General features: G+C 46.4%; 1 protein-coding gene across 1 annotated transcript in view; it reads right to left on the reverse strand.

Annotated features, from left to right (window-relative positions):
- Positions 1 to 27,614, reverse strand: part of RNF216 (ring finger protein 216) — a 75,697-nt gene that overhangs the window by 32,961 nt on the left and 15,122 nt on the right. Inside the window, exons 4-14 of the mRNA XM_058815906.1 lie at positions 27,013 to 27,149; positions 25,199 to 26,038; positions 23,671 to 23,747; positions 20,041 to 20,143; positions 19,036 to 19,200; positions 17,961 to 18,075; positions 17,542 to 17,681; positions 16,592 to 16,642; positions 15,490 to 15,627; positions 14,149 to 14,297; positions 13,625 to 13,703 (exon numbers count right to left, since the gene is read on the reverse strand). Of these exons, the coding sequence (XP_058671889.1) occupies positions 13,625 to 13,703; positions 14,149 to 14,297; positions 15,490 to 15,627; positions 16,592 to 16,642; positions 17,542 to 17,681; positions 17,961 to 18,075; positions 19,036 to 19,200; positions 20,041 to 20,143; positions 23,671 to 23,747; positions 25,199 to 26,038; positions 27,013 to 27,149 (1,994 nt within the window). The remainder of the gene's footprint in view (positions 1 to 13,624; positions 13,704 to 14,148; positions 14,298 to 15,489; positions 15,628 to 16,591; positions 16,643 to 17,541; positions 17,682 to 17,960; positions 18,076 to 19,035; positions 19,201 to 20,040; positions 20,144 to 23,670; positions 23,748 to 25,198; positions 26,039 to 27,012; positions 27,150 to 27,614) is intronic.

The raw sequence follows: 27,614 nt of genomic DNA on the forward strand, positions 1-27,614 counted from the left end.
GACTAGGTAAAGGATGCTTTGCTTTCAGACCAGCTCAAACCAGCTGTGTTAAGTCTCCTGTGCAGAACACAGTTTAGTCTGGCAGATGGAGATGCTAAGTGAGACTCATTAATCTGTTAGCACTTTCACCCACCCACCGAAATCCCAGTGGTCTGAAGTCATGGTTTTCTGACAAATCCAGAAACCTATAGCTTGTACAACAGCTGCAACCAGACTAAAGTTCCAAGAAGAAAAAAAAAAAAAGTTTTATTAAACTACATGGGTAGGTAGGTTAAAATTATTCAAAGGGTCTTATAAGAGTATAAGAAATTTGTGTCTGAAGGTATCTGCATACTAGTTTGTGGTACAAAACTGGAAAAGGCAACTAATTACTCCTGCAAAGCACCTGTTCTTCACTCTGCACACCTGAAGCACCACAAAGGGTTAAAGCTTCAGGACAACAAAACTCTTTAAAAGAGAAGTTTTTCTTAAAGAACACCCCAGTTGTTAGCTGCAGACAGAACAGCTACAAAACCAACTCTTGCTCACACAACCTCATCTCATTGTCCTCTACCCCAGACACAGAACAGTGAAGACCAAGGCTCTAAACAACAAAGCCCAGAAGTTGGCAAGCCATGCTCAGGGCTGCCTGGTGCTGTGCCTATCTCCATATCTAGAAAGGTTCAATGCCCTCATTCCAGGAGGCCAAGAAAAACTAAATATAGTAGCAAGCTACCAACCTGGCACAGCTTCCAGCTACCTGAACAATCCATCCCTCTCTCCACAGGCCACTCCAATAGCTGCAATCCTTTCCCTTCTTTGGGGACAACGTGCTGCAAGGAGGCACTTTCAGGTTTTAGTTACGTGGATAATTGCACAAACAAACGAAGGGATGGAGGTAATGCAGTAACAGCACTGATACCTCTCACTCAGGGGGATCACCTGGCCCTTTCAGATTGGGGATTTTTATTAAGCCTGACATCCACTCACAAATGTGAGGGAGCATCCTCCCCTCACGTGTCAGGAGCCAAATCCTCATACAGCAATTGCCTCTAAGAGCATCCACCAAGAGCATCTGTTTTGTTTCAACCTCTGCCCTTAAAGGAGGACCCAGAAAGGAAAAAACCCAAACCCTTTAAGCTGCAGACTGGCTTTGTTGGTGTGTATGAGGTTTTCAATCAGAAAAAGCCTGAGGGAGAGCTGCTCACCTCTTGGCTTCTGAATGGCATCATGGATGTTGTGTTTCAAGCTGCAGCCCTAAAGACAGACCCCAGTTTTGACCAGGCTTTGAGATTTAGCTTAAAGGCATGCATGCTCCCTACACAAAAAAATGAGGTCAAAGAAGCTTCCTTTGAAAAAATAAATAGAGCAATAAAGCATTCTTTCAGATTGGCTTCACAGGGGATAAATCACTGAACAAATACAGCCATCTTATCTTGTTGGCAAATGGCACATTACAGCATCCAGCCTCACGGGAAACGCGCTGCTTGGTCAGAGAGCAAACTGATTTCTCATTGTCTTGAAAAATGCTGCTCTTTACTTTTTACAAGACTCGTTTGTTTTTAAAAAAACCACATGATCTCTAAGCAGTGCCAAGCCTGCTTTGCCTCCTGATGCCTCAGGACTTCCTAGCAACCTCACAGCAGAAACACGATCCATCTCTGACCACGAGGACAACTTGTTTAAAATGGTATCCCAACAATATCCTGGCTGCCCTCCTGGCATTCCCCACGTGGATGGGATGCAGCAGCCACAGGATTCCATGAACAGAGTGAAGCAGGTGAGGCATAGAGGTAAAGCTTTCCCCAAACCTTCCATTTTTAGCCTCTCTGTCCCTTCTAAAATCAAACACAGACACTAAGGACACCCAGTGAGGAACAAGAGCTCATGGGTGGTTACAGAACCACCCCTGGCTGTGGCATCCAGCAACAGCAATGCCTGTTCAGCATTTTGGCACTGATTTATGACAAGTGTACTTGCCTTTCCATTAGCCACAGCTCTCTCAGTTGACCCCTGGGCTTGCAGAGGCAGCCTCGACATTAAACTCCCATCGGCTTTCAGCGCCGCTGACCTCATCCCCAAAACTCGCTGCCATGTTTTACATCAGCCAGGGCCCAGGCATTCCATTAATGCTCCCCTGGCTCAGGAAACATCTGCTCTGTTTACCCTGCTAGCAGCAGAGACCACTTAAAGCATCACCTTTGCTGCCCCAGCACACGGCGGGAGGAGCGGCCGCGCACGGGGCTGGCCCTGGAGCTCCCGAGCCCAGCACTCCAACCTGGCCATTCCTCACTCAGCAGGGCAGAGGGCACTCACACCATCAGGGCACAGGCACGGGAGAGGTGCTGGGTAGCAGCAAAGGTGGTGGATTCCTCCGGGGCAGAAGTGTGATTCTGAGAGGGGAATTCGTGCTGACCCTAGCTGAAGATGAGCAGGCTGACTGGAAATAAGGATGGGTGAAAGAATGTCAGGAAATGATTAAATTTTTAAAATCCAAATGGTTTTACAGACTGAGGTAGAGACTCCATGGATATGGATGGTTAATGGTCCATCTCAATCAAATGTGCACCTCCAGGGCCAGCCTCACATCCTTCCAGCTCCATGACCAGGGCAGGGTGGTTTGTCCCACAGCATGAGGGAGGGACAGGATATCTTCCTGAAAGCAAAGCACATTTCATCCAAAACAACCCCCAAAAAGCACTGCAGGAACCACCACGAACACACAGCTTTGCTGCAGCCACCTGGGAGAGCCCAACAGCTCTGAAATACCTGTTCAGGCAGGGGGTGCTTATCTATCACTGCTACGTGCTGCAGGCTCAGGGCAAGTCTCCACCAGACCAAGGGGGATGTTACTACATATTTTCTCAAGGATTTCTGACAGCTAAGACCTCCAAAAGGCAAACCCCAAACACTTGCTGCTGCTGTTGTTGCAGTGCTAGGTGTGCATTAAATTAACCCCTGATGTCCTCTGCTGCTGCTAGAAGCATCCTTTACTATTAACCACCCAGTCAAGGCTATAGCTGCTAACAAGCCCATTAGGACACAAAAATGTACAGCAGCCTTGGAATATCCAACAGCAACTGCCACAACAGAGGCCTAGCACACAACATACAGGGCATTCAGCAAGGGACATCAGCCTTTGTTATAATGAAGTCAGGAACAGATTTTTCCCATCACTGATTATCTCAACAGTCCATGAATCTGATGCATTTTAGATTTTTGCCTTGCCCTTGGACTATGAACTCACACAAAGAGACCCTGACACTCACAGAAGGCTTAGACCACTATTCCAATACCCCTATAAACAAGCAACAAACCCCCAGCCACCCTTGTAAAATTTTTAAATTTTGACACTGCCCACTAACAAAGGCTGGTTTGACTGGGGCTGTGCCATCCAATTCTGTTGACTTAACCCCACCAATCCTGAATGAGATGACAGGTATCGGGGAGGGAAAAGAATAAAAACTGTATTTGCTCGTGATCTGCAGTACATAATGGAAGAGTAACACAATCTGCACAAACACTCCCTGTTTTTCAGCTCAGCCTCAGTGTCCAAAGTATCAGCAGGTCACAGCTTTGCCAATTCTACCACAAAGCTGAAACACTGACTTGAGGATTTTTACTAGTCCCCTTTCAACCAAAAAGATGAAAATTCAGTCAAAGGGGAAGAAGTTGGCACTGAATGAGACAAATCAAATTGTCCCTTTCTGGTTCCTTAATTCACATGTTAGGGGACAACCACGGCTGGGAATTTCAATCTCTGGAGCAATTAAAGAAAATTAAATTCAGGGAATGAGGCCTTATGCACTCAAAGCTTCATTAACCCTCTTGGCTTTTAATTAAATACGTGCACATGAAATTTTGGACAGAGTACTTGCCTCACTGACAATGCTCAATTTTAGTGGCAAGTCAGTACTTGCCTTTTTTTAAAAAAAGAGTACACTGGGATTGTAAACTCTAGACCTCCCTAGCTTCACAATGGCTTTATTAAATACAGTAGAAATTACTGCCTACCACCAGCTCCCACTTCATGGGAATGTCTGCTCTCCCTCAAATGCACCAGCAAAGCTCTGCTCTGGGCTTGCTTCAAGATAACAGAGCCCCACCAACACCAGGGATAAAACATGAGCCAGGATTTAAGAGCCCTACACTTATTACCATCAGTAAGAGAAATAAAGTTGGCGAGCTACAGCAGGATGGGTTTTACAGCCCACAGAGCAGAGATTAGAGCAGGCAGCCACTCTTTTAAATACTGCTCATCCTTACAAAAGGCTCAGGCAGGCGCCAAAGGCGGTGTGTGACGAGGACAGTTTAAGGGATAATCTTTGAAAGGGGATATTGTCAAGTCTGCCCAGCCTAAATATCGAGCTGGCTTTGTGTGAGTTAGCATCTGACTTGGGAGGGAGTCACGCTGCTCCTGCGCTGGCCTCCCGCCTCCCTGGGAATGTCAGTGAAGCAGACTGGAGCTCATGGAGATGCCTGGCAGGGACCGAGCCCTGATTGCTTTGGTGCTTCCCCACATCCATCCAGAGCAGGGCCCCCACCCGATGCACGGGCAGGCAGTCACATTCTGGGACCAGCAGCACACAGAGGGAAGACACACACGGTCCCTTTGCTGTCTCCAAGACACTTCTGGGGAATCTGCCACCTCGAGCCAGACATGTCACCCAGAGATGTGCTCTCATCACTAGCAACCCAAGTTATGCCTCTGGGAGGGAGCAGCCTTCAGTTTGTCCATTTTCTTTGTAAGCATGTTTTTGGGAGAGGGACTTGTCATTTGCCAGCACACTCTGATCACCGCTGGGTTTGTAGTTTACTGCTGACAAATGCATTTTAGCTGTTGTGACTGTTCAAAGACGTGCTGTGTGTTTAGAGATGACCTTCTCTGACTGTCACTTACCATGAGAGTCGACACATTTTACACTCAATGACACTGCCATCTTCACACGTGCCCCCCTCTCAAGGGGAAAGCTAACACAACAGACAACTGTTCACACCAGGCCTCCAAGGGATGCCAGATTCCCAAGAGGATGCTTTGCCCAATTGAGTGAAGAGACACAGCTCCATTAACCAGAAGCAAGCAATTCCTCATGCCCAATATTCACAGGTTAATTGCTGCATCCCTAAAACAATGTTCTGGTTTAATAGCAGCTGTATTCTCTCACATGGAGCAGAGTGAGCTGTTTGCTGCTGTGGGATGCCCTTGGTGCTACCAAGGACAATCTGAACACACCAAGCATGACAGGCTCTCGCTGAATGCAAAAATAAACGCAGCCACTTTGCTTCCTCAGCCTTTGACACCAGCAGGGGAAGGGGCTTCCTGCTACAGCAACGAGGCACACGTGAGTTTTGTGATGCTTGAAGTGCTGCCAGGCAGAACACAACCCATCACTCCAATTCTCTGCTGCTGGAAATTCCAGGTCCATTAACCCTTCTCTGTGCATGAGATGCTTCTCCCAACTGCCTACAGCAAATAAGCAAAGAGGATGTGCATGGTAAGTGTGCCCAGGTGTGCTCCAGGGTGAAGGAGGCATTTCCAATGCAAACCTGCCCATACACACAGTCCTGCTCTCCAGTTCTGATGCTATCATTTTATGATGACAACATTTCCTGACCCAGTTTCTATCTTGCTCCCCATTCCTCTGGTACAAGTAGTAATTAGTAATGTCAGTGTTCTGGCTGAGTTGCTACAGTCCATTAATAATGCAAGAGTAGTAACAGAGAGAGAGCAGAAGAAAAGAGGCTTGAAGGTTAAAAGCAATAAGAGAATGCATTTTGGGGGACATTGGAAGGGGAGAGGAGAAGAGGAGGAGAATTGCTGGCCTACAGAGATTATAAACCATACACTTCAAAACACATAATTCCTTTCAGGTGGAAGTGGTGGGTGAGTCAGTCATGGCTAATTAGAGGATAATATGCAAATAGGAATGACACACAGAGATGATTTTTACTAAATTAGAAGTAAACTTGTGCTTCACCTTCCCTTTGCCCCTCCAGACCTGCTGCCTCACCACTCAGTGTTCCCATTTCCCCGTTACTCATGTTTCAGAGGTCAGTGCTAACCTGGGATCTCACAAATGACACACACTGAAGTTTCCTCTCTGCAGAGAATTTCTGTTGAGACCAGCCTGTACCTGCCCATCTACAGCCAAACCTTTAATGCCACTAATCCATCTGCTCTGGCCACACCTTAACCGCAGGCTCTGCTGGAGCTGTTGATGACATGTCCTGCGAACCCAAAATAGAGCTGGGTTTGAACAGGTAACCCAGAATTTCCCCAGGCTTCCAAGGCTTGGGAATCTCCTCTGACTGACAGCAGCTCCCTAGAGAGCAACAGCTTCACCCCCCAAGGCACACAATCCTCCCCATGGCACTGAATAAAGCTGCTGGAGCTGCATCCTCACTGCATCAGCTGGGAACCTGGTTTTTACCTTTTATGTTCTCCTTTTCCTGCTATGCCCAGCATAGAACCAAAGCAATAAAGGAGCCTACAGGTTTGGTGACGATTCCTTGGCTGTTCCTATTGCTGAATGAGAACTCACATGAAGAGTGGAAGGGCTGAAGTGTCTCTGCATGCCAGGAAGGTGGCTGGTTTGGGGCTGACTGCTCCAACACTGAAAAGCAGGGAGCTTCTACAGGAAGATCTGTAAGACAACTGAACTCACTCTGAAAGGTCTTTTCTCCTGGTTGGCACTTACAGCTTCCTACATGGTACCAGGCCTCTTGTGAGGGATGATGTACAAAGCAACACATGTGCTCTTCTTTCCACTACTGAAATCACACATGTCACTCCCTCTTGAAATATAGATTTCAAATAAATCAATCTAATCAATGTTATAATTTAACAGCAGCACAGCTCATTCTGACACTTAAACTACTCCAAAGTCCTCCAGCACAAAGGGCTTGAATGACTACCCAGAAAGCATAAACACCCAGCATTGAGATTAACTCATAGAAGAATGGCAAAGGAAGGGGAAAAAAAAAAAGGAAAGATCAGAACTGCATGGTGGTTTGGGCCTTTCAAGTATCACTTCCTCTGTGGAAAGGAAGTGAGAGAAGCTGGAGGTTCTCAGATACAAACAGCTTCCCCTCCACAACAATGAGAGAAAAGGATGGGTGTTTAAAAAAAAAAAAAAAGAAAAAAGAAAAAAGGAAAGCAGGCCAGCCCTGAACACACTGTGACCAAATTAGGAAACAAACTCCACTGACAGCCTCCAGAATGGCCATCATCTGCAGCAGCCTTGTGTTAGCTCAGGAAGTCTGATGACTGTGTCATCTGCTGAAATCTGTTTATGTGCAAACAGAAAGGAGAAGCAAAACACCTCCCCACACTCCCTGCACCAGGTTAGGCCATCCCAAGGAGTCCTCAGTGCCCTGCCTCAATGCTATTCCAAACCTCTGCTGCTGACTCACACCCCTTCCAAGATGACTCTGTCCTGGAAGCACTAAGGTACAGCAAAATGAGGTGTATGGGGGTTTTTTAAGTGCATTTTTTAAGTGGTTAGCTGTGGCAGATGAAGCTGAGGTTAGAGATCAGTGATTACTATGACAGGAATGTGAGGGGGAGGAAAGAGAAGGAAGATACAGCTTCTTGAGTAAGGTCAGAACAATGTTTTTAATTTGCCTTGGGAACAGCCTTTTTCCATCCCCTCCAACATCCATTTCCACTGCAGCAGCAAAATGATAACCCTGATCCAACATACTGAAATACACCAGGCAGGGTTTTAACCTCAAACTGCTGTGAAAGGACCTGCACAGAGCTCACAGCAGGCCCAGAACACTCGGTGGCACTGCTACCCTGCTGTGGGGACACACAAGTGACTGAGCAAAGTTGCTTCACTGTTTAAAAAAATCAAACAAGTGAAGGAATCTGAGCACTTTGGTCCATACAGAGATTTAGGGTTCCTCCCTGTTGTTAGGGTGACTATGTTACATTACTCCCACTCTTGTCTGCATGAGACAGAAGAAAACCCTCTTCTCCCTTTCATTTTCAAAGGGACTGAGGAGGAAATGGCAAAGCTGCCAGCTCATCTCAGCCTCAGCACAACTACAGCTTTCAGGGTCCTTCCAGCCTCAGGAGTTTGGCTATGAGGCCACTCCACCAAACTCTCTACATTCAAGGGAGCCAACAGTCCTTCCCAACCCACTCAGGGTGTTCTTATCCAATTCCTCATGGAATCCATCACCTATCTCCAAAGACAGTCATCATAAATCAGAACTGACCACCACAGGTGCTGCCTCTCTCAGTGTTCCCTTTGCCAAAACAGTTGCAGGCTCCCTGTGCCCAGGGACAAAAGGCTAAACAAGATGCTGAAGCTTAAATTTCCATCTCCACATGAAGCTGTACTCAGTTTATTACTTCTGAACCTTTCCCCAGCAAAGGACAAAGTTATGAATGGAAGGCAGCACTGCTACCTCGTATGGTCCTGACACAGAGGCACTCACTGGTCAGTGAACAGCCTTTTCAATTGGCTTTTCACTGACTGGATATTGCTGTACAAGGCAGAAAGCAAGCTATTTTTACAAGGAGTAAGCTTTGTTGCTCAAAATTGCACTGACTTACACAGTCCATTTTTAAAGGGACTAGTCTGAGTTCCTGCTTTCAGCAGTTTTTTTTTTTTTTTCTCTGCAAGAGACAGATACCCCATTTAAACTGACCTCTTTCCTCAGGTCCATTTCCAGGCTGGGCCTCACCCTCTCCTCCTGTCAGATTCATTTATCAAGTGAAGCATTTCCACATACCACTGCATAAATACACTTGACCTCGTTAAAGCAGCAGCACCTGAGCTCCCACTGATGGAGCCTCTCCACCCCACTACAACAATCAACCCAGCCCACTCCTACCCTCTTTCCAGGTGGGGTATTCTCAAAGCTTCTACAGTGCGTCTCAAAGGGTGACAAGTTGGCAAGCAGTGATTTGGGCTGATCATTGTGCCTCCTTCTCTGGAAAGGGGAATTTAGGACCAACTTACTGCTTACAACTCAATTCTTGCAACTGCTCCTGCCCATTCTGAGCACACAGCAAAAATAAAGGCGTAAGACAGTACCCCCAGCATGTTGCCTTTCCTCGTTCCCCTTGCAGTTTCCTCCGAGGATAAGCAGCTTGCCCAGCATAAATCTGGGGATGAGAAGATCTCCCAACTCTCAGCACTCCCCAGGCAATTCTGACTCTCCCCACCTCGATGGCACAGCCCACATGGCTCAGCGCACGTGCCCGCCCTCCACAGGACTGTACTTTTAAGGTTTGCTCTACCACAAACTCTCTCCTGTTATCTACCTCCCTTTAGAACCTGGCAATAAAACCTACTGGGGTGTTATCTGCTGCCTAGAATCACCTCAACCCCACCTTGGACCTTGGTCCCTCCCTCGGGCCCATCCCTGTGTGGAGATAGGGAAGGAGGCTCCGACAGCATCGCGCTCGCCCTGCCCGCGGCTCAGCCCCGGCCCCGCGGCTGCAGCTGAGCCTCAATGTCCTTTTATGGAAGAAAAATGAAAATCGCCTGCCCAGCCGTGGAGAGCCTGAGCCGGGCTGAGCCGAGCTGACAGACGGAAACTCGCCATTTGTTGTGGTTTTGGCACTGAGAGCACCCAGAGAGTTCCCATGCGCGCTGCAAGTTTAAAAAGGGCGCAGCGGAGAGATCCAGAGCAGGAGGTGTCAGGGATGCAGAGCCATGAGGAGATGGCTTAGAGAATTCTGCTGATATGGACACATGGGAGACAGGTCTCTAGATCAAGCAGACACAGGCATGAGTGCTCCATTCCCAAGCCCTATCCCTGGAAGTGTTCAAGGCCAAGACAGAGCCCTAAGCAATCTGGTCTAGTGGAAAATGTCCCTGCCATGGTGGGGGGAGTGAAAATGAATGGTCTTTAAGGGTTCTTTCAATCCAAACCATTCTGTCACAAGGTCATCCTCACCACACTTCCTTCTCTTCCTTATCCCAACAAATTTTCTTAGGAGACACAGGAGCATGGGAATTTAAACAGGAGCTGGGACTTGAGGTCATTGCCACCAAGAATAAATTAGAGAGGGGTGTGCCACAGCAAATGCCACCTTCAGCTCTGCTCTGTACTAAAGCTGTGGGGCTAAGCTCCAAGTAACAATCAAACCCAAAGAAACAGGCTCAAGGAAAAACATACGGATAATAGCAATAAGAATGTCTGAACAGAGAATGAGATGGGCCACGGGACTTTCAAAATGTTTGTGCTGCTGTCAGGAAGCTGAATGAGACAGCAGACTTCAACAGCTGGGAAAACATGTTGCAAAACAAGGAGAATTAAGTAATTCTCCATATGTATATCCTACTCTGAGGCATTCTGGACAAGTTCAATCAATTTCTCCAACCAGGACAATCTTTTTTTCCATGTTGCACATGCACCCTGCCAGCTACAAATCCTGATACAGTTTAAGCCTAAATCCACAGCACATCTGGAGTTGGGCAGGGCAGCTCTGGGCAGCATGGCCCAGCCTTTAGCACAGAAGTAATGGGCCCTGTGGTATGTGTTGGATGACATCCTTGGACAGCTGTGTCATCCTGAACACATCCCCTGCTGCTGGGTGCTGGATTACACAAACAGTTCCCCCTGCACTCCATAAAACACTCCTAAGCAGTGTTACCCAGCTCTGAACCACAAGCAGCTGCATGTGCCTTGCTGTACCAGGTACAGAGATCACAGTGTCACAGGATCCCCCTCACCTCCCTCTGCAAATTTAGGTCTTGTTGATCAAGCAGTAATTTATTTCAGCAAGACCCCTTCTCTCAGAGCCATGCAAACCCCACAGCACGACTCAACGCTCATTATGGGTGCTGGTGGTGCCCTGCTAAGAGTGGCTGTGCTCAGGCACAGCTCAGTGCAAGTTTAAACCTGCCCCACTTCCAGCAGAAAATGAAGGCTAAAAGCAGCTGGGTGCATCTGTTCCTAGGCAGCACCTCCAAATCAATCCCGAGACACGGAACGGCTTAATAAGGCATGCCCTAAAACACAAAGCCTCAGTGCTGCTAATTAAAACAACATGAGGATTGCTGGTGGCCAGAGAGCCTAAGCTGAAGATGAAAGAGCAGAAATTTTATCCATCTGAGATAGGCACATCAATGCTCAAGGCAGTCCCCAAACCCACTGTGGATGCACAGGAATGGCAGCTGCCCAAGCCAAGGACAATGCCATCCCACACCATGCAGCCACATGCCATCATCTCAGCACTGACCCAGACAACTGGGTACCACAAAGCAATAAAAATTCCATGCTGTGAAAAGGAGTTTTAAGGAAAACTCTTGGAAATGCAAGTCCCTGCAATGTGGCCTGGCTCTGAAAGGAGTGCTGGGGGTTTCAAGCTCTCTGCTGCTCCGTGCATGCATTATTTCCATGGCAACGGCAGCTTTCAGCTCCCCATCTCTTGCTGGCTGAAAGCCCTGCAGTGCTTTGTGCTGAGACTGCAAAGAAGGGAAACCATCTCCCTCTCCCACAACACGGCGCCAGGGCCGGCAGCAGCAGCAGCTGGGAACAAAAGCCTTGTCTTCAGCAGTGTGGGGTCTTGGGAGGAGGGAGGCTGAGCACAGAGGATGGACTTCCTTTTCTGGGGCAAAACAGCACTTCCCCCACCATGCAGAAGTGCACCCTCACCTCCCAGTGCTGCACAACTCAGCCAGCAACATGTGCCTTTCCTTGTTCTACCACAGTTGCCAGTTTTGGGTTGCTCTGTAGTGCTGGGAGGAGGAATGTGCATCCTCAGAGATGAGGAATTTGAGCGCTTCTTCCATGCAGGGATCCCTCCAAGATGGAGGCCTGGAAAACCCTGCTGTCACCAGGAAGCCTGGCTCCATGTGCAGTCAGCAAAACCTCAATACTCAGCCAAATCTGAGTGAAAGCTGCCTCTGCCCCAGCACCAGCTCAGACTGCACACACACAGAACACATTGTAGGGTGGCTCAGAGAGAACTGATCTTTTTCCTTGGCTAACTAAGTTTTTCCTCCACCCTGCTGTTTGTCATATAAAGATTCAAGCCCTGGTCACTAACCAGGAGCCAAACTTGGTGCCACACAGCTGGAGCCACAGTGGCCCTGGCAGATGGTGCCAGCTCATCTGCATGCTCCCTGTGCAGCTGGGCACTCACAGGGGCAGGGCAGCTCTGCCCATTGCTCAAGTTAGCATTAGCCACATTTTGGCCCCTGCAAGGTGCACTTGGAACTCCAGGTGAGATGCACAGGCAGTGACCTGGGTATGTGTAGAGCTCTTACTGCTGAGCCCAGCACACAGACACAGAGGCAAAGTGAAGGCTTGCAGCTGGTTCACATCATTTGCTTTACAGCATATCCATAGCTGGCCCAAATATGAATGAACCTCCCTGCAAGATTTAATGGAGACCCCAAGGGTATCAACACAAACTCCCAAAGCCACAGAAAGGATCCAGGTGATGGAGCACAGGGATACAACAGGTCCACCATCTGGTCCTCCTCTCCCCACCCTCGAAGCACTCTGAGATTTTGGGAGAGACACATTTTGACCTTCCCCTTGCTTTAGGTTCAGCTATGTGAGTGCAGTCCTTCCAACCAGAGAGGGACTCCTTCCAGGATCAGTCATCACCAGAGGCACTAGCAAAGCCAGTGCATCCTCTCCAAGCTCTGTGGAGCTCCCTAGATTAGCCCTTTCCTCCCTTAGGGCAACCATTTCCTGCAAGCAAGAGCATTAACTGAAATTCTTCATTCTGGAGAGAGAGGAGACAGCAGGAATATGAAGAACCACTGCAGCTGATGCTGAGACACCACATCCTGCTACCCAAATTCCTCACCCTCGACTTCAAATCCTGAAGTCGTTAAAGACTTCTAAGAAGAGCACAAAGCTACTCAGCAGATTTTCAGCTAATGAATCAACACAAGCTGTCCAGGAAACCAGAAATCCAGCCCACTGGAATGCTGTAACCCCAGGGAGGGGGGGAACAGGCAGTACACTAGGAAGGAAATGAAACAGTGAAGCAGTAGGAAAGGAACATTTCAGCACTGATCCCTCTTACATGATCACTCTGCTGCATTACACATTTTAGGGAAAAAGCAACTTCAATTCATTTTGCCCATTGAAGGGTTCATGTTTTTCAAGCCTAAATTCTGTTATTTAGTGCTGACATTTGTACATTTTGAAAACAGCTCAGCTTTTGCAAAAACGGTTAGAAAAAACCTGAGATTTAAACATGAATCAACATTGCCACCTAGTGCCTAGCAAACCTCCTTGCCTCAACACCAGGACATTCCTTTCCCCATTGTGAAGGGTAAACGTTAACAAAACCTATCTGGAGATCAGGATGTAAAATGGAATTGAGCATAATTCATAAACAGCTTTCTCCCCCAAAGTAAGTTCTATTTTCACATGAGAATTCAGTGCTGGCAACTTCAACTTCTCCAAACAACAGAATTTAACTATTAGGCTTCTTTAGCCAATACCTTCAAAGAAAAGACAGGACTCCTCCTCTATCAACAGTGCCCTGGAATTCACCTGTCCAGGCACCCAATTTTATAGAAGATCAGTAGGATCCAGCAAATACTTTGCTGCCCTATGCAGTCACATGAGATACTTGCACTAGGAAGGGTGGGCTGTCCTCCCAGCTCTCCTGTCCAACACTCCACAAGAGACCAAATGTGAAGCAAGCCCCAATTACCTTTCTGCAGCGGGGATTGGGGCAGCTGAACCGCTTCACATCGCTGTCCAGTAGAGCTGGGAAGTTACAGAAGGGACACCTGTAGCCCAAAACAAGATGCCATTAATGCAGAGTGCCAAACATAGCTTTGCTGAAAGCTGATTTAGTCAAATAGCTGCATGGAAGTTGCTAAGGCTGCCAACCCATTGCCTGTTGCCAGGATGTGCTGACTATTGCCTTTTTGCTCATATTTCTTCAATCACTTCCCCATTTGCAATCAAAATATTATATGCTCAGCACTGCTTTTGACCATGTAATTTAGTGGATCAGCACAGAGCTGGCAAGCAAGTCTTGGGGGAGACAAGTCTATTGAATTTTAATCTGCTCCTAGTCAAAGGCAGAATAAAAACAGACCTGGGAAGGCAGAAGACTGAATTTATAATCAGCTCTTTAAAAGCTACCTATCTCAGAGTCAGCACAAAAGTAGAGTTCCAGGGAACAATTTTGCACAGCAGTAAGTGCAGCACTCTCTGTGGGACACTCACCTGACAAGCTCATCTGCACAGGCAGCAGTCACCTCCTCCTCGGCCTTGCGCTCGTAGTATTTGCAGAGGATGTTCTCTGGGAGCACCTTCTCCAGCTCACTGGTGGGGAAGGAACACGTGCAGCTGCCTTCCATGCAGCTCAGCTCTGACTGGGGTTGGAAAGAGGGCTCAGGTTCAGCATGACATTAGCAAAGAGCAACTCAGGATCCAGAACATTTCCAAGCAAATCACAGAGCCTTGCTCAGACAGAGCAAGGGCTGAAGTCAGCAGATCTCAGAATGACTTGGGTTTTGGGATTTTAAAAATCATCCAGTTCTAAATCCCTGTCATGGGCAGGGACAGCTTCCACTATCCCAGCTTGCTCCAAGCCCTGTCCAGCTTGGCCTTGAACACTTCCAGGGATGGAGCATCTGCAACTTCTCTGGGTAACCTGTGCCAGTGCCCCATAACAAAAATTTTTTCTCAATATCTCATCTAAATCCACCTAAGATGACTGCCAGAGAATGGCCTCACCACGGAAAGAACAAGCCTAATTAAACAAATCAGGCCTCAAACAAGCACTGGGCAGGAAGATGCTGTTGCCAGCTAGGATCACAATTCACTCCAAGTTCACTGTGACCATTTATCAGTCTGTTATTATTGTTCAGTCTCTGCTGAGAACCAGGACTCACACACTACATTCTTTTTAATAAAGTCATATGAAATATAGCTGCCAGTTTATACATTTACATGAAATGGATCCCAGAGTACAACAGCATCCCACAGTTTGAGCATCATACCCTGAGGCAAAGGAGCAGACACACTTCAGAGCAGGTTAATGACTTGTTTATAACTCAGCTAAGTACCAGGATAATTGCTAGCTAAATCAGAGACCAAGGAGGTTAGTAGTACCATAGAGGAACTAACCCCCCAATTAAGTTTGGATCACAGTGATATTATGAAGGAGAAACACTTAGGTAGAAGGAGACAGGCCAAGTCAGAGATAATTGTTCTCTGTACAGATACCACTGGTTTATTTCGTACAAAATAAAAGCCAAACAAGTTATTGTTTTACTATGAGCGTTGTATAAAGTTTTTCTAACAATCAAATTGTTAAGCATAGAGCAAAAAAAAAAAAAAAAGGAGGTTAGTAACCCTGAAATCCTGTGCAAAGATCACATTGTGAAGTTGTTGGCTTCACTTGATGGCAAGACTGACTTGGATCTCAGAACACCATTCCATTCAAGTATTTCCTGGGAAGTGCAGTTACATCTGTTTTAAGTAACAACACTACACAAACAGCAATGTCATCTCCCAACAGCAATTACCCATTTCCCCCTTGTCCAGTTGTGAAATCCTTACCTTCCCAGAGCCAAAAACTGCCTCCTGAGCATATTTAATTAGGCACTCCTTGCAGAACAAGTGACCATCTGCACACTGAGTCAGCTCCTCGAAGGCAAACTCCCCGTAGCAGCAGCGGCACTCGATCATCTGCCCGTCCTGCAGCCACCAGAGGAACAGCACCAAAACATCAACAGCTATAGCAACACACACACAACTGCAAGGCAGAAAAAGCTGCCAGCATTAATGCTAAAAAAAGCTGCAGATATACACTACTCCATTAGATATCTTATTTGGTGGTCCAGATTCCCTAAGTGCAACCAGAAACTCAGTTTTAAGTCATTTTGTGGTTACATGTCCTACTTGACAGGTTCCAAAGAGCTAAAGAACATGCAGTGATTAATAATTCTTAGCTCACAGGCAGAGCAGCATTTTGGGTTTGGGAAGCTGCAGTCACAGGGAAGCAGCCTGAGTGTGCACACCACTCTCATGGGGAAAACCAAGATTCAGATCTGTTACTCTCTAAAGGAACATTTACCATCTGCCTGGGCAGACCCTGCCTTGGCCTCTTAGCTGTGGGGGTGAAGAAGTTTGCCACTGCTAGAAAGTATAAGTATAGCCCACTTTTCCAAAGTTTGAAAGGAAAATGAACATTGAAACCAAAATGCAATGCACAGCTGCTGAACTGTTCTCTACATTTTCTCTGAAGCAGAAGAGCTGATTTTCAGGTTTTTAAATAATTCCTTCTGCAAACAAGGAAGGTCTTTTCACTGGCCAAGCTCCAACAACAATGGATCTGTTTGAAACAGCCATAATGGCAAGAATGAGAGCAAACCTGATGCTATTCTGTTGCAATGTTTGTTCTGAGCAGTGAAGATACAAGCTGAATTACTACAGATCATTACATGCATCAATACTGTCTTGCTGGCCTCAGCTCCTGTCTACCTTTCCTAAAAACCAGCCAACAAACACTACACAGGTTTTGCCAGCTCAGCAAAAGCAGCACAGTGAAATGCAGCTTCAGAAAAGCTCCATTCCAGAGCTAAAAGTATCTGTGAAGGAGGAACTGCACTGTCTGTTCACAAGCTGAATTAATTCAACTTATAACATTATGGATACTGACCTTCTGATACTGCTCCTCATTCATCTGCAGAGCCAGGAGGAAGTCTGCATGCTGCAAGAAACATGTGCATCTGTATTTACAGACTAGATAAAGCAATTTTCCAAACTCTCCATTCATTTACATTATGTCAGGACTCACAAACCACCATAAAAGGCTCGCTGTCTGCTTGTAACATCACTGAGCCCATCCCTCCAGTCCATTAAGCTATTTATGATTCAGCTAAAACAGATGGAAGAAGCAAAGGCAGCAAGAACAAAGAACCAAATTCTGTCTTGTGGGGTTCAGGTTTCCATGGGCAGAGATGATCTCACCCAATGGGCCTCTCCAGAGAACATGAGCTTTTTGTTTCAAAGGAGACCTTATCCATCTGCCTAAGAGACAAGGATCTTTAAGGAGCTACTTTAGAAAGGACTGTGGGTGCAGAGCCGAGAGTTCACTCCTTCCTCAGCCTAGGAGAGGAAGACAACACAGGTTCTGCTTCAAAACACCCAGTTCTCAGCACAGGAGAAACCCTTCTGGAGCCACAGGACTGCCAGCCTGGGGAGGGCACAGTGAGTGGACACTGCCTTGGGCCTGGCACCAACACTAGGCTGCAATTACAAGCCCTAAAGCAGCAGAGAAGCCTGCTAACAATTAGAGGAAAGAGTTAATTAGTAGAGTTTACACCACTTCATAGCAAACTCTCCCCTCCAGAATGGTGTTTGCACAAGCAGCAGCTGCATATTTAAGTAAATATGAAATTCTGTGCTTAGCTTCTTTCCTTTATAATGGAGTTTCTTGCAAAGAGACATGCGTAACAGGTAGGGAAGGAAAGGGGAAAACATAGTTAGTTATTCAATACTTGGTTCAGTGTTTGAGTTTCTGTAAGAGACAGATTTTTCATGTTTAGGGCCAAAACTTCAGCAGTTGTTGAAGATTTGCACATGATCAAAGCAGCTCCTGTCACTCACCTCTGCCATCTCTTTGACTTTCTGCTCGTAGAACTCCTGCTCCAGCAGCACTGGGGGGAGAAGGGACAGCCTGTCATAGCTCCTCCAGTGCCTTCTCTTGTTCTCCAGGAAGAACATGCGCTTCTCAATCTTCACATCCCCTGAAGCAGAGTTAAAGGCTCAATAAGAAGGGATAAAGCAGCCAGAACAAAGCTTAAATCCTTCTTCCTGCATACACCACCAGCTGCAGACTTTCAGCAGCTCACACAGCACTTTACCAAGCAGAGGTGCTAATGAGGAGCATCTCCAAAACAGATACCACTGACAGAAACTCAGCTCTTTTGGGACCACATCCCCTTTCAAGAGTTGCTTTCAGCTGCAAGCCAGTTCTGCTTACAATAATGATGCAGAGAGCACAATACACAGAGCTTGGTATTTACCTTGCTCAAATTTGAAGTCTATATAGGAATATTGATTCATTTCTTTCCTCCTTTTTCGTTTCCCGCTGGTTTCAGGAGACAGCTCCTGCCACTTTTTGATAGCATCTGAAAAGGCCTAGAAAACAACACACAGCCTTAAATCTTGTGCCTGGAAAAAAGCAGGAGCACTTAATTCAAGCTGAAGCACAGTACAAACATGGGCATAGGACTGATCCAAAACTAGGAAACTCCAAAGAGGCAAATATACATCTTTCATCTGCTCACCTTGTTGCTTTATATACTCAAAGTAATTATTCCATAAAAAACAAAGCAGGTTAATGATATTTCATAACAGCTCAACTGTTAATATCAAAGTGAGTACCAGCTGTATTAAACAGCTGGTTTGGCTTCTTTTTTTGTTGCTGGGTTTGGCTTCTTGTTTAAAAAGGTGAGGTTCAAATACTCAGTGCTCAATCAATCAAGAGAACATACAAGTTTTGTTTTAGTTAAGTCCTGGAACAGTAAGCAAACAAGCTCAAGCAAGGGCATATCAGAGGAGCAGATCTAAGTAAAAACTTGAACCCACACTGACATTCAGTTCGCTGATGCTTCAAACAAATGTCTTTGCATCTCCAAGACAGTGATATTCTTTTATAAAGGAATACAGGACTCATGTCACAAGACAAAACAGGACAGTGATACTCAGGCTGCTTCTTAATTCCATGCAGCCAGTTAACCAGCAGCTAAATGTTTTACATTTAACTAAATGCCAGGGTTTTATTGGCAATTATACTGCACTTCAGTGGTGACACACAGGAACACCTCCCAGTTTAATGCATCACCCACCATGAGCCAGCTCATGTTCCCCCAGCTCTCCTATTAGGGAAAGTAAAAACTTCCTGCAGCATTCTGTCTGGCCAATAAATTTTGAAAATCTCTACTAAATGGATTAAAACTTCTTAAAAGGAAAGGAAGATTATTATAAAACCCATAACCACACAGCAGCAGATGGTACAGTAAGGCCAAAGCCATCACAGTGCTCTCTGCAGACATGGGAGATAAGCCCAGGGAAGAAAACAGACTTGAACTGGAGCACCTTTCGTGTGATTGCATAGTGCCCCTTGAGCTCATGCAGGGCCCACTTGATGTCCTGGCTGCTCAGCATTTTGAAGTCTGCCATGAGGAGATCAGCTGCCTGGATAAAGCACCGCTGGTCAAGGGGGGCGAGTTTGGAAAAGTCAAAGTAGTCCACTTTAGGCACCTAGGGAGAAAATGAAAAAGATGGAAAGGTTGCTGTAAATACACACAGGAATGTCACAAATGGCTCTCAGTGATCAGGGCATTCTGCAAGACCAGCCAAAATTCAGGCACCCAACTCTGAGCACCTTAGCACAATGTGGGTGCAAAGCCTACTGGCCCAGGCACCTCTGCAGGTGACCTGCACAAGGTAAAATGTTGTTTAAAACCATGGTGAGTGGCTGCCTGAGACAGCAAGAAGTATTTAGAAAATTGCTCACGATGAAGAGTGAACAACTTTATCAGCTCAAGGTAGAGAGATGCTTTCAAGAGTAGAAAGAGGTATTCAACATCTCTCCCAGGCCACACAACACCCTCAGAGTGGAGCTCAGAGAGAATTTTTTATTAAATGGATGTTTTAAAGCACAAAATCAAGCATCTGTAGGGAGATTTGCAGTTAGGAGGCTGCAAGGCAATGCCTAAAGGCCTCACAAGAGAGACCCAAGGGCCAAGGCTACTTCATGATGAATGACAGAATGATTGTGGAATTCTTGTCTCAGTTATCAAAATGAACACTTGAGATGGGGCAGTGACAGGCAGGCAGGGCAGAGGGGCTTGCTGGAGGCAAAGGAGCAAACACTGTGCAGCTCTGGCACAGCCAAACGGCAAAGGCTGGGAAGTCATCTTGCAAGCAACTAATTATTGCTATTTAACGCTGCCTTACACATACCCAGAGGCCTCCTGTGAGAGCCAGGCTCAGTCAAGCACTCTGCAAACACACACTAATCAAAGCAGACATCCCAAGGTCCACTCAGGCTGAACAGACTGCCCAGAGGCAGCAGGAGATGTGGATACTCTCACTTGCCTTTGTCTCATCTTGGCTGGCAAGCAGGCTGCTGCTGGGGTTTAAAACCACTCTGCCTTCCTTCTTTGGGTAATCTGGGTTTTCCAGAAGAAAGTTACAAAGTCTGAAAAGATAAATATAGTTATTTCAGGGCTGGGGAGCTCAGGTTCATTTCTCATTTGTCCAGTTTTTAGTATTGGATAATTATGAGGTCACAGTCAAAGCCTGCTATGTAAGGACCAAGGGTGGTCCTGGACTAGAGAAAACTGCAAGAAAATGACTGAGAATTAAATGAAAAATAATCAGCGGTGTGGCTGCAGAAGGAAAAGCAAAAAGGTTTGTCTTTCAATAATTAAGTTTACATACATAAAGCTTGTATGGATGAGCTACTAATCATATATGGAAAAAAATACAAAAATCACATATGGAAAAAAACCACAAAAATCCATACAAAACCCATAAAAGGGTCATGTCTTCCTCAACAAACTGTTACAGATTCAAACTTGAATCAAAGCCTCCATTCTCAGTCTGCCTTCACATTAAAGCAGCCAGAGCAACCTGGTTCAGTGGAAAGTGTCCCTGATCACAGCAGAGAGGATGGAACTAGGTGATCTTAATGGCCTTTCCAACCCAAACTATTGTGTGATTCCATGATTAAAGCAGAGACAAAATCATGTTTAAGATGCATATCTCCATGGAGTACAAACTCTGAATGCAGGTTTCATTGTAACAAAGCCTGCAATCACACCAGCATTACCCAAATTCCACTAGAAACTGGTCTGGTGAGAACAGTACTTAGAAAATAACCACTAAAATTGCTGAAAATTTGCCTAATAGTCTGTAAATGCAGCATATCTGAGGTCCTAGCACAAACAGTCATAACTGCCAGGTAAGTGCAGTTTAACTGAGTATTTTAGCTTAGAAAAGACTCAGCAAGCGGTTTTAAAATGCCCCATAGGTGGAGAACCACAAATACTCCAGAAACCCTTCTGAAAGTGCAGCCTGATTCAGGCTCCCACAGCTTTTTCTCAGCCCTCACCAAGCAGCTGTGCTGGCTGGGGCCAGTAACACCAGCTGTTCCTCAGTTTCCCCAGCTGCAGAATAAGATCCTTCTGAAAAGAGCGAGGACAAACAATTAACATTTGTAGAACTATTGGAATGAGAAGGTGCTAGGCTGCAGCAAAGACATAATTGCAGCTAATTTATATTCCTGATGTCAGAAATCAGTCCCTAATTAAAAAATCTGAACTGGCTTGAAGCATTAACCCACTATCAAGGCACGATTACTTTAGCTCTGCTTTCACATTCAAAGCAGGGGCATTTCTTTTGGTTTAATCAGGTATTGACATATTGAGCCAGAAGCTTTTGACTGAGTGTGAATGCTCCTGCACACAAAAGCTGAATAGATGACACCCTGCTAAGAGGGGCTCCCACATCTTATCTTTCACATCAGCTGAAAGTTTCAAGAAGATCATTTCAGGGAAAAACAACAAATATCTTAGCACTGAGCATTTAATAGCTTCCAGCTCCCACCTCCTGCCATCCCTTTGGTAAAATATAACTGTTTTAATCCAACAAAACAGAAGCTTCAAGGAGCTCAGATCGTGGCTCTAAGGAAAGGGTTTCAGCTGGGGCACGGCCAGGGTACCTCTGAATCTCCTGCATGCTGCCATTTCAACGCTGAGGATTTTGGGGGATGTTGACCTCCAGTGTGTGACAATTAGTTAAGTGGGTCCTGCTGCACAGCACACCCACACTCATGGCACTGTTCATTAATATCTGCACCACAGGACACAGAGCTGGTTAAAAGCCTCACCCCTGCCCAAAACCACTCACCCTTAGTTATTATATTTCAAGCCTGATTCAGCTTGACACACCATGGAGATCAAAAAGACCCTGCCAGCAAGGCTGACCAGTGCTTTGACCCATTTGTTCTCACACAAAAGCTGCAGTGACAACTCAAAAGATGGTTTGGTTAAAGGAATAAAAATATGGAGAAGAAATCTTTATCATCCAGTAAGTGGGTAATGCACCACTGAGCAGGCACTGTAGCTGGCCTACAGGGAAGCCTGGAAGCACCTTTTCATCTCCCTGGCTCTGTGGCACACAAAGGGAGAGAAGAGATTTCGGGAGCAGAAAGGGAAGGAGCACATTAAGACTGACAGAAGCCAATAGTGGGATTTAATTCCATCAGGCTTTGTTAAATCCCCCCCAGGACACAAACCCGAGGTTTTTCCACACAATCTGGGAAGGTCCTGCAGCCAGATGCACACCTTCCACAGCCCAACTGCCCCAAGGAATGGCTCTGCTTGCCTTCTACACTCCCACCACAACCATCCAGCCTGAGGTGCATCCAGTCCATGGTGTGGGCACCCCAAAGCTGCTCCACCACTGCAGGGAAAGCACTTCTGAAGGACCAGAAAGAATTTTTAGTCTGTTGACTTTCTAACCAAGAAGCTTTACGTGGGAGACACAACTTCACAGCACAGGCAGCACAGCAGAAGAGGAAATCTGTGCCCAATGGATGGGATCATCCTTAGTTCCTCACCAGTTAACTCACTTATGGCCCAGTGACTCATTCTAAGCCTCACGCACTCAAATGCTGCTTAATTTGTGCCCCAGTTAGCTGGAAAGGGCATTGGGTTTACACAAATGAACACTCTGGCAACCAACACCTATTCCTCATTCTTGGATCACACAGTAACCAGTCTGGACATGCTGGAGATAGCAGAGACAGTTGCAGAGGGGAGAAAGAGAGGCCACCAAGCATCAGACACCAGTCACAAGTGATTTACTTCAAAGCATCTCCCCTCAGTGCTGCTGGTGCCAGCACACGCAATCCTTCACTCCCCAGCTCTGCCCAGCAGGGCAGGGAGATGATGCAACTCAGCAGGAAGGGGTAATCACTTTTTTTTTTAACTTTTGACTCTAACTTGACTCCTAGAAACGTCCAGCATGATTAACATTAAGATATTCCTGAGCTGTTAATGCCATTTGGAAAGCAAGTCCTCACATTTTCTTTCCTCTCCTTTTATTTAATTTTCTTGCCCATGTTTCTGCTTAGTTTGACCAAAATCAGTCCCTCATCAGATCTCTAGAACCAATCCTGCCAGCCCTTCAATATATTTGCTCTGTTCTATCCCCAAAAAGCAATGTGAGAGAATTCAAACAGCACCACTGCTACCTGAGCAAGTAAATGGGATAAAAGCCAAAATCATGACACCAACTAATGGACTCCAAGCCAGTGTCAGGTTTACCTGGAAAAGCCCAAAAACCAGTGAAATGAAGGAGGGAATGATTTCCTCCAACTCAAAACTCACCAACCCATCTCCATACTATGTTTTATAGCAGTCTTCTGAACACCTTAATCCTGACACTCACTCTTTTTAAGAGCTCTAGTAATAGGTAAGACAAAATTATATGCAGTATATTTAAATAAGTAAATTATCTTAAAAGCAGAGAAGCTACAGCACAACAGAACTAGAAAGGACTTAAAACCAGCTCAATTAGAAGAACAAAAAAAAAAGGAATCTGTGGTACTACCAAGGCAGTGCTGAAGGCCCAGCCTGGATGTGCTCTAAAGCAGCATCCCTGTCAGGAAGGAAGTGCTGCAGTTGTATGACACACTCTGGTTCTTGCCTCTATACTTACACATTTAAGTCATAGCAGTTCTTGATGAGAATTAATTCTTCAATATATTCCTTCTTCACATCTGGGAATCTTGCTTCCTACAGTAGGAAAAGGTAAAGGTTATGTAGGTTTTAGAGAAGCTGTGAAACAGACATAGCACCCAGGACAGGGATTTATATGTAATTAATCAACAAAATCCTGAGACTCAGAGCAAAATGGTCAAGAGATCATTTACAGCCATCCAGCCTTGCTCCACAGGATGGCTGCTAATAGCCCTTTCTCAAAGGAAGACTGAGGGCAGGGATGTGAAAAGCCAAGAGCATCTGGCCTAAGGAGAGATTCAGGCTCCATAGGAATGAACTTCAACCCAAGACAAGGGAATATTTCCCTTCAGCATGAGCAGCAAGGAGCTCCAGATTATGTGCTGAAATACAACATTCCAAAGCAAAAGGAAATAAACCAACAACATGTACACCCACCCAATGAGCCCAGACACACCAGCAATGAGACCAGAACAGAAAACAAACCTTTGGTGGCCTTTCTGTGAAGGCTCTCCCAGTGTTTGCTGCTCTCTCTGGGGTTTCTGTACAGCTACTGCTACCATGTGGTATTTTGCTTTGCAAGACTGGACTGACACTGCAAGAATAGCCTCTTACCCAGCTCAAAGGCATTGAGCAATGAGGTCTTGGAAAGAACTGAATTTTATTAGACTGCTACTTAAAAAAATCTATTCCTCAACTGCAGTTTTCCCAAGTAGAATTAGCCATGGGACGTGGAGGGGAAGACTTGGAGGGGATAGGGTGGTGGTAGAAGATACAAACACATAAGAATATGCCTGTTTGCAAGAAAAAAATATTCAACAAGTCCTCCCTAGCAATCAAGGGGAGAGGTGTGCAAACATCACACACATGAATCACCACATTTTTATTTAGATTTATCATATATTAACCATACTGCTGCTGTCACAGCCAGTGTCCCTCATGCTAAGCTTCACACATGGAACATATGCAGTTTACATGCACAAGTCTTATGGTGCTTATCCAGTTACTCCTTGGTGCTGCTGCTTGAAAATCCAAACTGCAAGGGCAGCCCTTACCCCTGGCCACCGTGGTGGCATTAACATGGGCATGGACCACACTCCTGTAGGAGAGGCAGCTGAAAGCAGTCCTGGCTCTCAGCCATGTGTCCCTAAAACTTCTCTACTCCACCCTGTATCCCTCTGCCACTGTTTAGTGTCCCAGGTTTACTCATTTAGTTTTATATCCAATCCTAAACCGGTTCTACAGTATTGGGTTAGGAAAGAACCAGATAAAACCAGACCAGATCCAAGAGGGTCTTTAAGGGAACAGACACAGATTATTTCATGTTAAGCAAAAGTTTTCCAGGACAGCTCATCACATGCTCCTCACCTGGTGTGTGGCTGAATCTCAGCCAAAGCAAAGAGGATTTGCAGCTGTGCATTCCGAGCATGGGAGATTCCACACCCCTTGAAAAACCCGTCTGAAAACATCACACACACAGGAGGCAGAGGAGCCCTGGGAATACTTACTGTCTCTCTGATGAGCAGTGCAGTCAGGTCCTGCTCCTGCCCAGCAGCTCCCTGCTCTGGCACGTCCCCCGAGCCCTGGGCGGGGAAGGCGGGCCCGGGCTGCTCGTTGTGGTCTGTCCCCGCCGGCTGAGCCGATTCCTCGGGGGGATGTGCCGGCTGCGGGGAGGCAGGGCCGGGAATGCCGTCCTGGGGCGGCTCGGGCCGGGGGAAGGCGGGCCCTGGAGCCTTCCCTCCGTACGCCTGCAGGGATGCCGGGTTTGCCTCTGGCTGCCCTCGCTGAGGAGCGCGGCCGTTCGCCACGGCGCGGGGCTCATCTTCCTGCGGGGGAAAGTGCCGGGGCTCCGGCTGGCCCTGCTCCTGCATCCCCCCCTGCTCCGGGGTAGTTTTAGCAGCTATTCCTTCAAGTTTCTGCTCTGGCTCCAAGTTCTTTCCTCGCCGTTCCCGAGCTTCCCTCCTTTCCTCCTGTTGAGGTGGAAGGTTTGCATTCTCCAGACTAATGATTTGTGTGTTATCAGCAGGCTGTGGATGCACCTTGATCAGTGGCAGCAAACTTGGGCCAGGCTCCTGGCTACCTGTAAGTTCAGATCTGGGGCCATTCAGCTCAGATGGTCCCGGCTGCTGCAAGGCAACATCCACACTCTCCCCCCTGCTTGGTCCAGCATTGCTCTCCACCACGAGGTTGTTCCCATCTCCCTCACAGGGCAGAGCTGAATGCTGCAGGTCTGTGCTCAATGGCTCCACAGCACTTTTGGATCCTCCTTCCCCCACAGTGTCTGCACCCTGCCATGGAGCAGCAGGTCTGATGACATTGGGACGCAGAGGCTGCTGATGCTTTGGGGTCTGAAAAGGACATCAACAAGAGAAAGGAGGAATTCCTGTCTGTGTGTCAGAATCCTTGCTCCACATACTTCTGCATCTAAGAAACTTCTGATGGGAAACTGATAAACAGTCTGTTCAGCAAGATGCTTAATAAAGCACAGAACTGCAACCCACACGTCTGTGTCACCAGCCTGTCCCCAGGTGCTACAAGAACCTTCAGCAGAACTGGGGATGCACAGGACTTTGAAATTGGAATAATTGCCTAAGCTCACCTCAGTACTCACTTCCCTTTCAGTAAAATAGTCTGGGAAGGAAGAACTAACTGATGACATATTTGTGTTCTCACCAATCTATTTAAACAGGCAGGAACCAAAGCTCCAATATTAATCTCTGGCCTTGTTCTTGCCTCTGGCAGGCAGACTGCTGTATGACAACAGAGCCTGAGTGCTCTCTGCTGCTGTTTTCAACTAAAAAGCAGAAAGGTCAGCTTTGCAACCTATTTTCTCAGTGCTTCTGGTTAATTTAACAGGAAAGTGGAATATATTCTTAATATTAGATATGAAATGCTGTAAAAATATCAGTGCCTGCAACAGCCCAACATGAATGCAAATAGCATAGAGGAATATAAAGTATACAGAGCACATTTATAAATCAAAGCAAGGTTTGAAAACACTTTATGGAAGATCTCTTTGCAAGTCCTCTTGCAAAACACTCCACCTTGCTGGATTCAAACAGACAACTTTATGGGAGCTACAACCTTCAAAAAGTAGGAACTTATACTACACAATGCAGTTCCACAGTCTGCTTCTCCCCTCCTGTGCCCAAAATACAACTAAATTAGGCCAGTAAAATGCCATCACTTCACTGTTATTTCAGACATCCTAAGCAGATTGCTATAGCCAGGCAGGACTCAGAGGAATGCATCAGGTATTGGCACAAGACTGGGCAATACAGGCCATGAATACAGCACAGCAGCTACAACAATGAAAAGTTACCTCTGCTAAGATGACTATGTCATCATCATCATCTTCCTCAGTCTGCTGCTTTTCTGGCATCTCCAGCAACAAAGGCAAATCTTCATCTGAGGAATCTGATATTGTGATAAGATTTTCATCTCTGTGGTTTATCCAGTCTGCAGAACAGTAAGTAAAGTTGAAGTCAGCTGTTGGCTCAAGGTAAATAAATGGAATTACAAGGTGCATGTAGCACTGAAACGTCTGAGAAAGCAATTTTCCCACTTGCACTGCAGGAAGAAGCATTCAGAGGTCACCAATTCCTCTGCAAGACATTCTAACAGCCACTCCTGTATCCCTCAGCCTCCAGCAAAACACCTGCACAGCTTCAGCTCATCACAGCAGCACTGCAGGGACAGCCACTGACACTCACAAAGAATCTTCTACCCTGAACTCCAGCACGAGTCAAGCTGCTGCAAAAGTTATTACAAACAAGGCATGTAGGGAATACTTCTGCAGAGAAATCCTGAACTTTCAGTATCTCAGAGACATTTTGTTTGTTAAAATGCAGTGCAATCTAGCAGAGAGATAAGGGTCTTTGTGCAACTCAGTCTCTTCTGAAAGAGAGGCTTTGCAGGAGCACC

The sequence above is a fragment of the Ammospiza caudacuta genome, chromosome 17 (genome assembly GCF_027887145.1).
Source record: "Ammospiza caudacuta isolate bAmmCau1 chromosome 17, bAmmCau1.pri, whole genome shotgun sequence".
Taxonomy (NCBI): Eukaryota; Metazoa; Chordata; class Aves; order Passeriformes; family Passerellidae; genus Ammospiza; species Ammospiza caudacuta.